We start from the raw sequence: 12,782 nt of genomic DNA on the forward strand, positions 1-12,782 counted from the left end.
GAAAGACTTGGGTTAGATTATTTGATTGGGTTTTCGGATTGTTGGTTTAATTGGGGCTATGGAGGAAACGTGCTGAGCTCCTTTGTGTATGTGTGTGTGTGTGTGTGGGGGTAAGACGAGATCAATCACTGCGCCACAATGACTCGTGGTTGCAGAGATGTAGAAGGAGACCTGAGTAAGGACTTTCACTGCAGGGCTGGGCTTTTAAGATGGGGGGGGGGGGGACAAACGAGACCCTTTCTTGATTGTGGGAATGCCCACGGAGTACAGAGACTTCCAAATTCCTTTCTGCTTGCTTGACCAGCAATTCCCAGAGCTAGCGTAACCTTTAGACAATGTAGGCAGTCGCCTAGGGTGATGGCCGTTCTACGAAAGCAAAGTGCTAGATCCTGACCGACACCCAAACTCGAACAAAAGGGAAGTTGGGCAGTTATTAAATCGCTCATGAATCAATGGTTTTGGAAATTGCCTGTGTGTGGGGAGGGGGTTACTTTATAGAAAGGTGCCTATTCTACGCGCCCATTTTAAGAATGCCTACCTTTATAAAACTGGATCCCAGAACCAGCTCCAGTAGTGCACAAATTCGCCCCTAGGAACGCCAGTGCGCACTTTGCTTATAAGGACACACAATAAGTGGTGATGTGTACAAAATTTTACTCTACGGTTTTCTAAGAAGAATTTTCTGAGGGCAAGAATACAGAACATGAAATGCTGTGTAAAAATGCTCCATTGTGTGTATGCAAAAGTTTCATGTCTAACGATATGGAGGTCAGACTTCAGCCCATGGCAGTCATCAGTTTTATAAGCACTGGGCGTTGAGGGCTTTTCATGCCCATATCTGAAGCCCCACGCTGTACCCAGACACTGGCATTGAATATCTGGGAATTCAACAGCTGCCGGTTCTTTTTCCGGAACCAGCAGTATTCAGACGAGTATCTGGCTAAAGTTAGAACAGCCTTTTTGATGTTCTAATAGTTACCCGGGTAGTGGAGCCAGGGGCGTAGCCAGACTTCAGTGGGAGGGAGGTCCAGAGCCCGAGGTGAGGGGGCACATTTTAGCCCCCCCCCCCCCAGTGCCGCTGACCCCCCTGCCATTGCCGACCCCCCTCGCCGCCGTCACCACCAACAACTTTGCCCCCCCCCTCCCGCCGCCAACCCTCCCCCGCCGTCGCCGTCACCTACCTTTGCTGGTGGGGGACCCCAACCCCCACCAGCCGAGGTCCTCTTCTTCCTTCATTCTGTTTCTGAGTACGCGCAGGACGTCAGACTCAGAAACAGAACGAAGGAAGAAGAGGACCTCGGCTGGTGGGGGTTGGGGTCCCCTGCCAGCAAAGGTAGCAGACGGTGACGGCGGGAGGGGGGAGGGGGTCCAGGGCCAAATCTCCTGAGTGGAGTGAATATTGCTGCTGATCAGCCCTGGCACTTCCCAGATAATGGCGAGGTGGTCTGCCGGGATTTTCAGTTGCACTGGCTGGGTAAAGGGAGCTGAAAATTCAGGTATGATCCACTGAGGGGGACTTATCTTAAAAGAGATATAGCGGAATTAGAAAAGAAGAAGTGACCAAAATAAGGGGGATGGAACTCCTCTCGTATGAGGAAAGGCTAAAGAGGTTAGGGCTCTTCAGCTTGGAAAAGCCACAACTGAGGGGGGATGTAATTGAGGTCTATAAAATCCTGACTGGTGTAGTACGAGTAGAAGTGAATCGATCTTTCACTGTTTCAAAAAGTACAAAGACTAGGGGACACAATGAAGTTACTTGGAAATACTTTTTACAACAAATAGGAGGAAAACATTTTTCACTCAACAAATAGTTAAGCTCCGGAACATCAGTGGTTATCGAGACCAGTCACACGACTAGAACATCCCTTTCCTTTTTTTTTTTTTTTTTTTAAAGTCCAAACGTTTTTATTAACTTTTAGAAAATGTAACAAAACATAATTAACGATACAACAAGGACATGTCATAGAGCAAAGGCGTACATTAAATGGAATTAAAATACGTTTAGAGTGATGGAAGCATTTATAAGAAACAGGACATAACTACAGTATGACGATATTGTGAAAAAGAATTCTATAGCTATAAAATCTACATGCACTGAAGTAAGATAAAATATAAGATCAGCAGGAAATTAGATTGAGCCAAATGTAGCTCTGCTGGTTTCCATAGATCTTCTCATTTTTTTTTATATCTGTTTGATTTTTCAGCAGAAGTTTAGCAGATGGAGTGCATTTAGATTATAATTATCTAAGATCAGTTGAATGGTAAGGGCAATTAGAATATTATATAGAATTTGGTGTGTGTGTGGGGGGGGGGGGGGGGGGGTAGGGGGTGGTCAATAGAGAAATTAGATCTTACCTGCTAATTTACTTTCCTTGAGTCTCTCCAGACCATTCCCGACCAGTGGGTACAAGCACTGCATATACTCACTTGTCGGGAATGGTCTGGCGCAGACAATAAGGAACCTAGATTTGAGAAGAGGATCTTAAAAATATATTAGCAGGAGTAGATATACATAGTAACATAGTAGATGACGGCAGAAAAAGACCTGCACGGTCCACCCAACAAGATAAACCCGTATGTGCTACTTTTTGTGTATACCCTACTATGATTTGTACCTGTCCTCTTCAGGGCACAGACCGTATAAGTCTGCCCAGCACTATCCCTGCCTCCCAACCACCGGCTCTGGCACAGACCGTATAAGTCTGCCCAGCACTATCCCCGCCTCCCAACCACCAGCCCCACCTCCCAACCACCGGCTCTGGCACAGACCGTATAAGCCTGCCCAGCACTATCCCCGCCTCCCAACCACCGGCTCTGGCACAGACCGTATAAGTCTGCCCAGCACTATCCCCGCCTCCCAACCACCAGCCCTGCCTCCCACCACCGGCTAAGCTTCTGGGGATCCCTTCCTAACTGTAATGCTAAGAACATTTTGTATGATTTGCCATATTTCTTCCCAGAATTTGTGCAATCCATCACATTCAAACAGCATATGTATCAAAGTGCCTTGTAGTGTCAGAATCGACAATACCTGCTTTCCATTTTTTAAGGGCGTGCAGAAAGCACGGTGAAACAGGAAGAAGAGAGAATGAGTTAAACTTGCAGATAGAGTAGGTCTGTTAACTTTAGTCCAAAAATGTGACCAATTAATGTTATCGGTTGAAATGTTTAGATTTCCTTTCCCCCACACCCCAAACCTTAGTAATACCCCTATGTGCTGGGAAAATAGATCTATTTAAAGTTTTATAGAATGGTGAGATGATTTTCCCTTCTACGTAAGTCTTTGTGGCAAGCAATTGCCCAACCCTCTCCTGGAGGTCAGTCAGGTTTTCAGGATTACCACAGAGAATATATATGAGATATATTGGAGACCAACTGTAAGCAAATCTGTCAGCGTTGCCGAGTGACCCAGTTCTAGGCTGGAGACTTTCTGGCCAGTCCTGGGTTTCAACCTCACCCTGAAGCAGTGTGGGATTTGTAGTGCCTGATTGTGTCCATTGCAATGAGTGGTTAGAAATCCAGGACTGTTCCAAAATCTCTAGCCTGGAACCATAGGAGCCGACTCTGTGGGTGCTTGATCACCCCCAATATTGAGAAAATTCCTTGTATGTGTCCAGGGAGGGGTTATTTCCATTGGGCTTAGCACCCCCAATAATTTTGAAAAGTTGGCTCCTATGCCTGGAACTGGGTAACGTGGCCTCTCTGAGTTTGAGCCTAGAGAGGTTAAGTGAGCTGCTCAGGGTTACAGAGTGAGCACTGGAAAGTGGGGAACAAAATCTTATAGGCCAGGTTACTAAGGCCCATGGCGTAAGCTAGCCTAACCCAGGACTGGTTTAAACTTAAAGTCATTGAGTAACTCTATGTCTTAAAGGATGAACTGATCCATTACTGGCTTTACCTCCATTTTCTCTAAGTTAATCAGGAGTTGTAGGTACAGAGACACATTGGGGGGGGGGGGGGGGGGAGAGGTTTAAAACCAGGACTAGCTAAGTCTGCCTTGCAATGTGACGCCCGGATCCTATAAAGCCAACTTCGAGAGTCACAGCTTCTGGGTGGCTTGTGAGATCTTTGGTGCAACATCCTGTAGATGCTGAGACAAGCAAGAGAGAAACCAGTGGAAAAGAGGAAGTTGTGTTCGAAACAGAGCAGAGAAAGGGAGGGGATGACTGTAAATCTTCACTAGTTCATGCAAACATTTGACTGTTTATTACCTTTCAAATTGGACCTAATAACACTTCAAGCCATGGATGCCACAATGGGGCACTGATTGAGCCTGACTCCTGCGGAAGCATTTCCAGTCCTTATCCATCGTAGGACTGGTCCCAAATTCCTCTTCCAAACTGGGAGTGAGAGCTCCATCGATGTGCACTACCCTGTCTCGCAACCGAAATGCACTTGCTAAAACTTCATGTCTTTCTTGTTCCCTATAACTGCAGCCTCTTTTGTTTGGACTCAGGCTTAAGCTTTTAAAAGCTTTGGTCTTGCAGCATTCCAGATAAACAATATCCTGCAAAGACAGACCCTCATTTTACCAGGCAGTCTGGAGCAGTCAGTCACTGACCATTTAAGGACATAGTTATCAACGTGGGGTTATTTTAGAACTAACTTATGCTATTTTAGCATAGGTCCCATTACTAATAACTGGGGTTAATGGTAAAATAAAACATTGATAACTTCCCCCCACTCCTGTAATTAAAACAAATGTGTCCATAAATTGAAATCACTGCTATATGCAATAGTGCGCCAATTAGTGTATCTGGGTTTAAAAAAGGTTTGGACAAGTTCCTGGAGGAAAAGTCCATAGTCTGCTATTGAGACAGACATGGGGATGCCACTGGGGTTGGTACCATGGCGTGTTGCTAATATTTGGGTTTCTGCCAAGTACTTGTGACCTGAATTGGCCACTGTTGGAAGCAGGATATTGGGCTAGATGGACCATGTTCTTTTCAAGTATAGGACAATGAAGCCATTGTGACATCACTGATGAGGTAGGCACTGGTGGAATGAGGCATTATGACATCACAGAATATAGGACAATGAAGCCATTGTGACATCACTGATGAGGTAGGCACTGGTGGAATGTGGCATTATGACATCACAATCTCAGCTCTGGTAGACTACACTAAGGGGGGAAGTTATCAACGTGTGCTACTGTTGTGTTAATAACTTATGCTATTTTAGCACAGGTACCGTTTTATCCAGTGAGACCTAGTTACTAATAACTGGGGTTAACAGTAAAATAACATTTCTTAACAATAGCCCATTTTGATAACTTTCCCCCTTAATTGGCAGTGGAATATTCCAGAATTGCTAATTAACCAATGATGTTTGCCAAGGGCAGTATTATTATTATTATTAGGATTTGTATAGCGCTACCAGACGCACGCAGCGCTGAACACCTGATACAAAGAGACAGTCCCTGCTCAAAAGAGCTTACAATCTAAATAATACAGACAGACAAGACAGTTACGGGTGAGGGAAGTAATGGGTGAGAAGGGAGGGAGGGACAAGAGGAGGGCAATTGTGGCTAGGAGCCAAAAGCAGCAGTGAAAAGGTGGGTTTTCAGCATAGATTTGAAAACAGGTAGAGATGGAGCTAGACGTATAGGTCCAGGAAGTCTATTCCAGGCATAAGGTGCCGCGAGAGAAAAGGAGCGAAGCCTGGAGTTAGCAGTGGAGGAGAAGGGGGACGACAAGAGAGATTTGTCCAGTGAGCGGAGTTCACGGGGAGGAACCTAGTCACTTCCTATAGCCCAAGCTACATTGTGTAATTTGAAGATATCAGTTGCTGGATGAACACAGCTTTGTGCTCTAATTTCTCTGTGTAGTAAACTCAAGCCTGTGTGACCCATCAAATAGCAGCTAACCAAAACCTTATGGCTGGTGAGAGCGAAAAAGCTCTGATAATTAATGAAATGATATAGAATGCCAAGTTCTGGGGAGCATGTGTGCATCTGCGCCTGCTACGGTTGGCAAGACTTCTGAAACCCGGCGTGAGCAAGTTGTGACACATGAAATATTACATGGAGACGCGGAGGGATCAGCTGCTATTTTACCCTTCCCACAGCTCGCTTGCAAGACACATCCCTTAGAGAAAAAAGGAGCACGTCGGTCAGTCCTAGTTTCAACTATTTATTCAGCTAAAAGTTAGTAAATTTCAGGACCTCTGCCTTCACTGGGTCACAACAGAACGAGCAGGTCGGCAGAAAAACCCCCAACCTAGCCTGAACTTAAAAGTAATTTCTATTTCAAGCTGTATTTGCTCTTGGGTGGTTGATAAGTCCCAATAAATAGTCATTAGAATGGTTTGGCTAGAGGGAATGGAGTTTATGAGAGTAAGGGATGCATAGTTAGATGGTGGGCTGGTCGTTTTTGATTTTATTTGTGGGATAATTTGGTTCTGCTTTTGTGAATTGTTCATGATTTGGTCTCATCTCTCTTCTTTAATCCGCAAACGAATCTTTTCCGGAGATGGGAAGGTGGTAGAACGAGAGGACATGAAATGAGATTGAAGGGGGGCAGACTCAAGAAAAATGTCAGGAAGTATTTTTTCACGGAGAGGGTGGTGGATGCTTGGAATGCCCTCCCGCGGGAGGTGGTGGAGATGAAAACGGTAACGGAATTCAAACATGTGTGGGATATGCATAAAGGAATCCTGTGCAGAAGGAATGGATCCTCAGAAGCTTAGCTAAAATTGGGTGGCGGAGTAGGTGGGGGGAAGAGGGGTTGGTGGTTCGGAGGCGGGAAAAACTGCTGGGCAGACTTATACGGTCTGTGCCCTGAGAAAGACAGGTACAAATCAAGGTAAGGTATACACATGAGTTTATCTTGGGCAGACTGGATGGACCATGCAGGTCTTTTTCTGCCATCATCTACTATGTTACTATGTCCTGAGGATATCAGATCTAATAAATACATTCCAGCCAGCCTTCAAGGAGCACTATATACCTGTAGCTTTCGAAGGGTTAATTGAAGGGGAGCAGAGAGCTGCCTGAGGTGGTGGGGACAAAAACAGTGACAGAATTCAAAAGATGCATAGGGTAAACACGAGGATCCCTATACAGAGAGATGATGGAATTAAAGCAAAATGAAATGACCTTTACACTTTAAACAGGGCAAAGAGGCCGTGGTGTCTCTAGACAGAAATATTTGGAGTGGCAATAGTGGCATGGCATCTCCTCTCATTCCCCCCACACTGCAGTCTGGTATCTCTTCCTCTCCCCCTCCCGGTCCAGTATCTCCTCCCCCCCTCCCGCATCGCGATCCGGTATCTGTTCCTCCCCTCTCCCAGTCCAGTATCTCCTCCTCCTCCCCCACACTTCGCGATCCAGTATCTCCTCCCACCCCCATATCACGGTCTGGTATCTCCTCCCTCCCGCATCGTGATCCGGTAGCTCTTCCTCCCCCCTCCCGGTCCAGTATCTCATCCTCCTCCCTCCCCCCCCCCCCCCCGCATTGCGATCCGGTATCTCCTTCTCTCCCCTGCATTGTGGTCCAGTATCTCCTCCCACTCCCACATCACGGTCTGGTATCTCCTCCCTTCCCCCTCAGTCATCCAACCTCCTGGTACATTGAAGGCAGTGCCAACGAATGAGGCAGAGCCCCGCTGGCCAGCTTCAGAAGCTTTCTCTCTAGTGCATCCCGCCTATGTGGGAATTTAGGAAGTTACATCAGAGAAAATGGAATGCATTAGAGAGAGAGAGAGTTTCTGAAGCCAGTCAGCCGTATTTCTGGTGGGTAAAGCTTGGACACTTGGTTTCTGAAGCGAGCAGCTCATTTTGCTGAGGCAATAGGGAGTTAAACGACTGACCCAAGTATCTGTGGGATATGAGAACTTGGCTTCCCTGGTTCTCAGTCCACTGATCTAACCAAACCCCTAGCTGTCACTATCAAGGCACACCAGGGACCTTCTCAAGGAACACTAGGGTGCCCTGGCGTAATGGTTGAGAAGCACTGGTGTAATATTTGCGAAAACCCAGTTCCGGTCAAAGTAGCAATGTCAATGTACACTCGGCTGTACAAGAGTCACCATGATTGACGAGGACTCCGTCTCAGAGGGCTTAAAATAGAGGTTTCATTTGTTACTGCTATTGTCATCCTTTGTGCTTTCTCTACCTGTGAGCTCAATGTATGTTTGTATTTTCTACCTTTTAGAAGAAGAGGAAGAGACGGATCGACCGATCCATGATAGGAGAACCGATGAACTTCATTCATCTGACGCACATTGGGTCTGGAGACATGGCAGCTAATGACGGCCTTCCTATGGTACAGTGTGGTTTATTTCTTTTTAATCTGGAAGGAAGGGTGGGAGTACAACAAATCTGGGAAATATAGACACAAAAAAGCCCCAGTATGTAATTAACCCCCCCCCCCCCCCCCCATTATATGCAGGACATCTAGTTTGGAAATAGAGTACCCAGCTGGGGACGTTCCCAATTTCCAGCTTATTTTACAACAGGCCTGCTGAACCAGGGCTGCCGAGGGGGGGGGGGGGGGGTGGGTGGACAAAATTCTCTGGACCTGGCCTCCAAGGGGGGCCTGGTCCCGGGGTCTCTCCCTCCTGCTCCTGATGGGCCCCAAGTGATCATGTCCCGACAGGAGCAGGAGAGGGAAAACTCCGGTGCCGGGCCCCCTTCCGGCGCTAGTCTTTGCTTGCTTCTACCACCATGCCGAGCGGCTGCTTTTCCCCTCAGATTTGAAACTGAGCATGTACAACAAGAGAATAAAGCAGCCGCAGGGGCAGGGCAGGCATGGAGTGAAGAGCAGAACTGGATTCTTCTGCTGGCGAGGCCTCGCCCCAAGGTATCTCAGTTGCGGCAGTGGCAATGATCTGGGGGGGGGGGGGGTGACAATGATCTGGGGGGGCGATGACAATCCGGGGGGGGGGGGGGTGGAGGCGGCAGCGGCAGCGGCCCGGCTCTGTCTCTTGGCGATCCTTTGCTGAACTTGGAACATTTGGTAACGTATATAGGGTCGTAGGAAATACACAAACCCCAAAATAATGAGTTAATAGACTCCAGTGATTTAATTATTGGCATTTTCTTGGTACTGATTACGATTTGGGCACCAATCTGGCTGCACCCTGTTCTGTAACAGTGGGTGCCTAAATTGGATTGCATACCACTCAGAAGGTGGCATGGCCAGGGGAGGTTTCAGCTGGCGTACGTCCTCAGGCCCAAAGTTGAGCGCCGAATTCGGTGCTCAGTGCTATTCTGTAGAGTCCTCATCCTGAAGTGACCTTTAGAGAATAGCGCTGAGTGCCAAATTTCATCAGTACTGAATCTTCAGAGCCGTTTATACAATGTCTATAAAATAATGAGTGGAGTGGAACGGGTAGACGTGAATTGCTTGTTTACTCTTTCCAGAAATACTAGGACTAGGGGGCATGCGATGAAGCTACAAAGTAGTAAAATTAATACAAATCGGAGAAAATCTTTCTTCACTCAACGCGTAATTAAACTCTGGAATTCGTTGCCAGAGAATGTGGTAAAGGCAGTTAGCTTAGCAGAGTTTAAAAAGGGTCTGGACGGCTTCCTAAAGGAGAAGTCCATAGACCATTATTAAATTGACTTGGGGAAAATCCACTGCTTATTTCTAGGCTAAGCAGCATAAAATGTATTGAGCTTTTTTGGGATCTTGCCAAGTATTTGTGACCTGGATTGGCCACTGTTGGAAACAGGATGCTAGGCTTAATGGACCTTTGGTCTGTCTCAGTGTGGCAATACTTATGTACTTATGTGATCTGGCCCATATGGTTTTTGCTATACATGTGGCGGGAGCAACCATTCTGTAAAACTACAGATTTTACAAAAAGAGCAGTGCAGGTACTAATACACACATAAATGCTGATTGTCGTTACTTAACATATATAAAAGCCGTATTCCAGACACACAAATACGAGCGGCCAGTTATGGAGCGGCATTCCTGAAGGCAATATTTTACATGGTTCATGCTTCACTTTATTGTATCGCTGCTTGGTGCGACTGCACCTCGAGTATTGTGTTCAATTCTGGTCGCCGCACCTCAAAAAAGACATAGTGGAATTGTAAAAAGTGCAGAGAACGGCGACAAAGATGATACCGGGGATGGGACGAGTTCCCTATCAGGATAGGCTGAAGAGGCTGGGGCTCTTCAGCTTGGAGAAAAGGCGGCTAAGGGGAGAAATGATTGAGGTGTATAAGATAATGAGTGGAGTGGAATGGAACGGGTCGATATGGAGCGTCTGTTTACGCTTTCCAAAAATACTAGGACAACGGGGCATGCGATGAAGTTGCAGTGTGGTAAATTTAAAACGAATCGGAGGGAATTTTTCTTCACTCAACGCGTAGTTAAACTCTGGAATTCGCTGCCGGAAAAGGTGGTTAAGGCGGTTAACTTAGCGGACTTCAAAAAAGGGTTGGCCAGCTTCCTGGAGGAAAAAGCCATAGAATGTTATTGAATGGATGAGGGAATAATACAGTATTTCTAGGATGGGTGGGACAAATTGCTTATTCTTTTGGCCGCTGTCGGCGACAGGGTGCTGGGCTCGATGGACCCTTGGCCTGTCCCTGCATGGCGATGCTTATGATATATTGCCAATCGTTAACACATAGCTGAGCCGTTTACAGTTGTAAAAAAATATAGAGGAGGGGGTGAAAATAGGAGATGAACATATCGGGAGGCCTAGGTTGCATCGATTCAATCAGAATATGGTAGGAAAAGGGTCAAAGACTATGAAGGACAACTAGAGAAATGGAGACAGGACAGTATCAGGGAATACACAGAATATGCATTATAAAACCTTTTAGACTGGAGAGAAAGGTCACATAAATTACCAGAGGGTGAGCACAGTTGCTCCTCAATTACTCTTATCACCCTGGATGAAATGAGCAGTTTTCTGTCTCGGAGCAGCTGAAAAAACTGAGAGGAAAACTCAAAAAATATCTGTGTATTCCCATGCAAGGTCAGGAAGCCACATGTAATTGAAGTGGCCAGACCATGTCCAAAACACATCCCCTTTTGAATTTGTGTGTCCCTCAGCCACTGCATGTGGAAATAGTGGCATTCTGACATCAGCATTTCCACATGTAAATGCTGTACTTAACCTGTACAATTGCCATGCAAGGGTTTTAAAATGACCCGGGCATGGCCAAACGCAGTGATGTCTACAAGCCATTCCAGCCAGTTCCAGTACACCAGCCCAGAGCTTCCAGTCTAAACTGGACACTACTACTACTACTTATCATTTCTATAGCGCTACTAGACGTACGCAGCGCTGTACACTTGAACATGAAGAGACAGTCCCTGCTCGACAGAGCTTACAATCTAATTAAGATAAACAGGACAAATAAGGGATAAGGACAAAGAGTAGCAAGATTCTGGAATGCCAAAGACTACTACTACTTAACATTTCTTAGCACTACTAGACGTACGCAGCGCTCTACACTTGAACATGAAAAGACAGTCCCTGCTCGAAAGAGCTTACAATCTAATTAGGACAGACAAACAGGACAAACAAGAGATAATGACAAAGAGTAGCAAGATTCCAAAATCCCACTGTAGCAACATTCTGTGCAGAATCCCAAAGAGCAGCAAGATTCCGGAATCCCAAAGACTACTACTACTACTTATTATTTCTATAGTGCTACTAGACATACGCAGCGCTGTACACTCGAACATGAAGAGACAGTCCCTGCTTGACAGAGCTTACAATCTAATTAGGACAGACAAACAAGAGATAAGGACAAAGAGTAGCAAGATTCCGTGCAGAATCCCAAAGAGTAGCAAGATTCTGTGCGGAGTCCCAAAGAGCAGCAAGATTCCGGAATCCCAAAGACTACTACTACTACTTATCATTTCTATAGCGCTACTAGACGCACACAGCGCTGTACACTTGAACATGAAGAGACAGTCCCTGCTCAACAGAGCTTACAATCTAATTAAGATAAACAAACAGGACAAATAAGGGATAAGGACAAAGAGTAGCAAGATTCCTTGCAGAATCCCAAAGAGTAGCAAGATTCCGGAATCCCACTGTAGCAGAATCCCAAAGAGCAGCAAGATTCCGCAATCCCAAAGACTACTACTATTAATTATTTCTAAAGCGCTACTAGACGTACCCAGCATTGCACACTTGAACATGAAGAGACAGTCCCTGCTCGACAGAGCTTACAATCTAATTAGGCCAGACAAACAGGACAACCAAGAGATAAGGACAAAGAGTAGCAAGATTCCGTGCAGAATCTCAAAGAGTAGCAAGATTCCGGAATCCCAAAGACTACTACTACTACTTATTATTTCTATAGTGCTACTAGACATACGCAGCGCTGTACACTTGAACATGAACAGACAGTCCCTGCTCGACAGAGCTTACAATCTAATTAAGATAAACAGGACAAATAAGGGATAAGGACAAAGAGTAGCAAGATTCTGGAATGCCAAAGACTACTACTACTTATCATTTCTTAGCACTACTAGACGTACGCAGCGCTCTACACTTGAACATGAAAAGACAGTCCCTGCTCGAAAGAGCTTACAATCTAATTAGGACAGACAAACAGGACAAACAAGAGATAAGGACAAAGAGTAGCAAGATTCCGGAATCCCAAAAAGTAGAAAGATTCCGTGCAGAATCCCAAAGAGTAGCAAGATTCCGGAATCCCACTGTAGCAACATTCTGTGCAGAATTCCAAAGAGCAGCAAGATTCCGGAATCCCAAAGACTACTACTACTACTAATTATTTCTATAGTGCTACTAGACATACGCAGCGCTGTACACTCGAACATGAAGAGACAGTCCCTGCT

General features: G+C 45.9%; 1 protein-coding gene across 2 annotated transcripts in view; it reads left to right on the top strand.

Moving 5' to 3' along the window:
• The window catches only part of CDC42SE1 (CDC42 small effector 1), a 63,543-nt gene that overhangs the window by 35,478 nt on the left and 15,283 nt on the right, over window positions 1-12,782 (top strand). For both annotated transcript variants that reach the window (XM_030188339.1, XM_030188340.1), the window contains exon 3: window positions 8,154-8,264. In XM_030188339.1, the coding sequence (XP_030044199.1) occupies window positions 8,154-8,264 (111 nt within the window). The remainder of the gene's footprint in view (window positions 1-8,153; window positions 8,265-12,782) is intronic.

The sequence above is a fragment of the Microcaecilia unicolor genome, chromosome 14 (genome assembly GCF_901765095.1).
Source record: "Microcaecilia unicolor chromosome 14, aMicUni1.1, whole genome shotgun sequence".
Classification (NCBI taxonomy): Eukaryota; Metazoa; Chordata; class Amphibia; order Gymnophiona; family Siphonopidae; genus Microcaecilia; species Microcaecilia unicolor.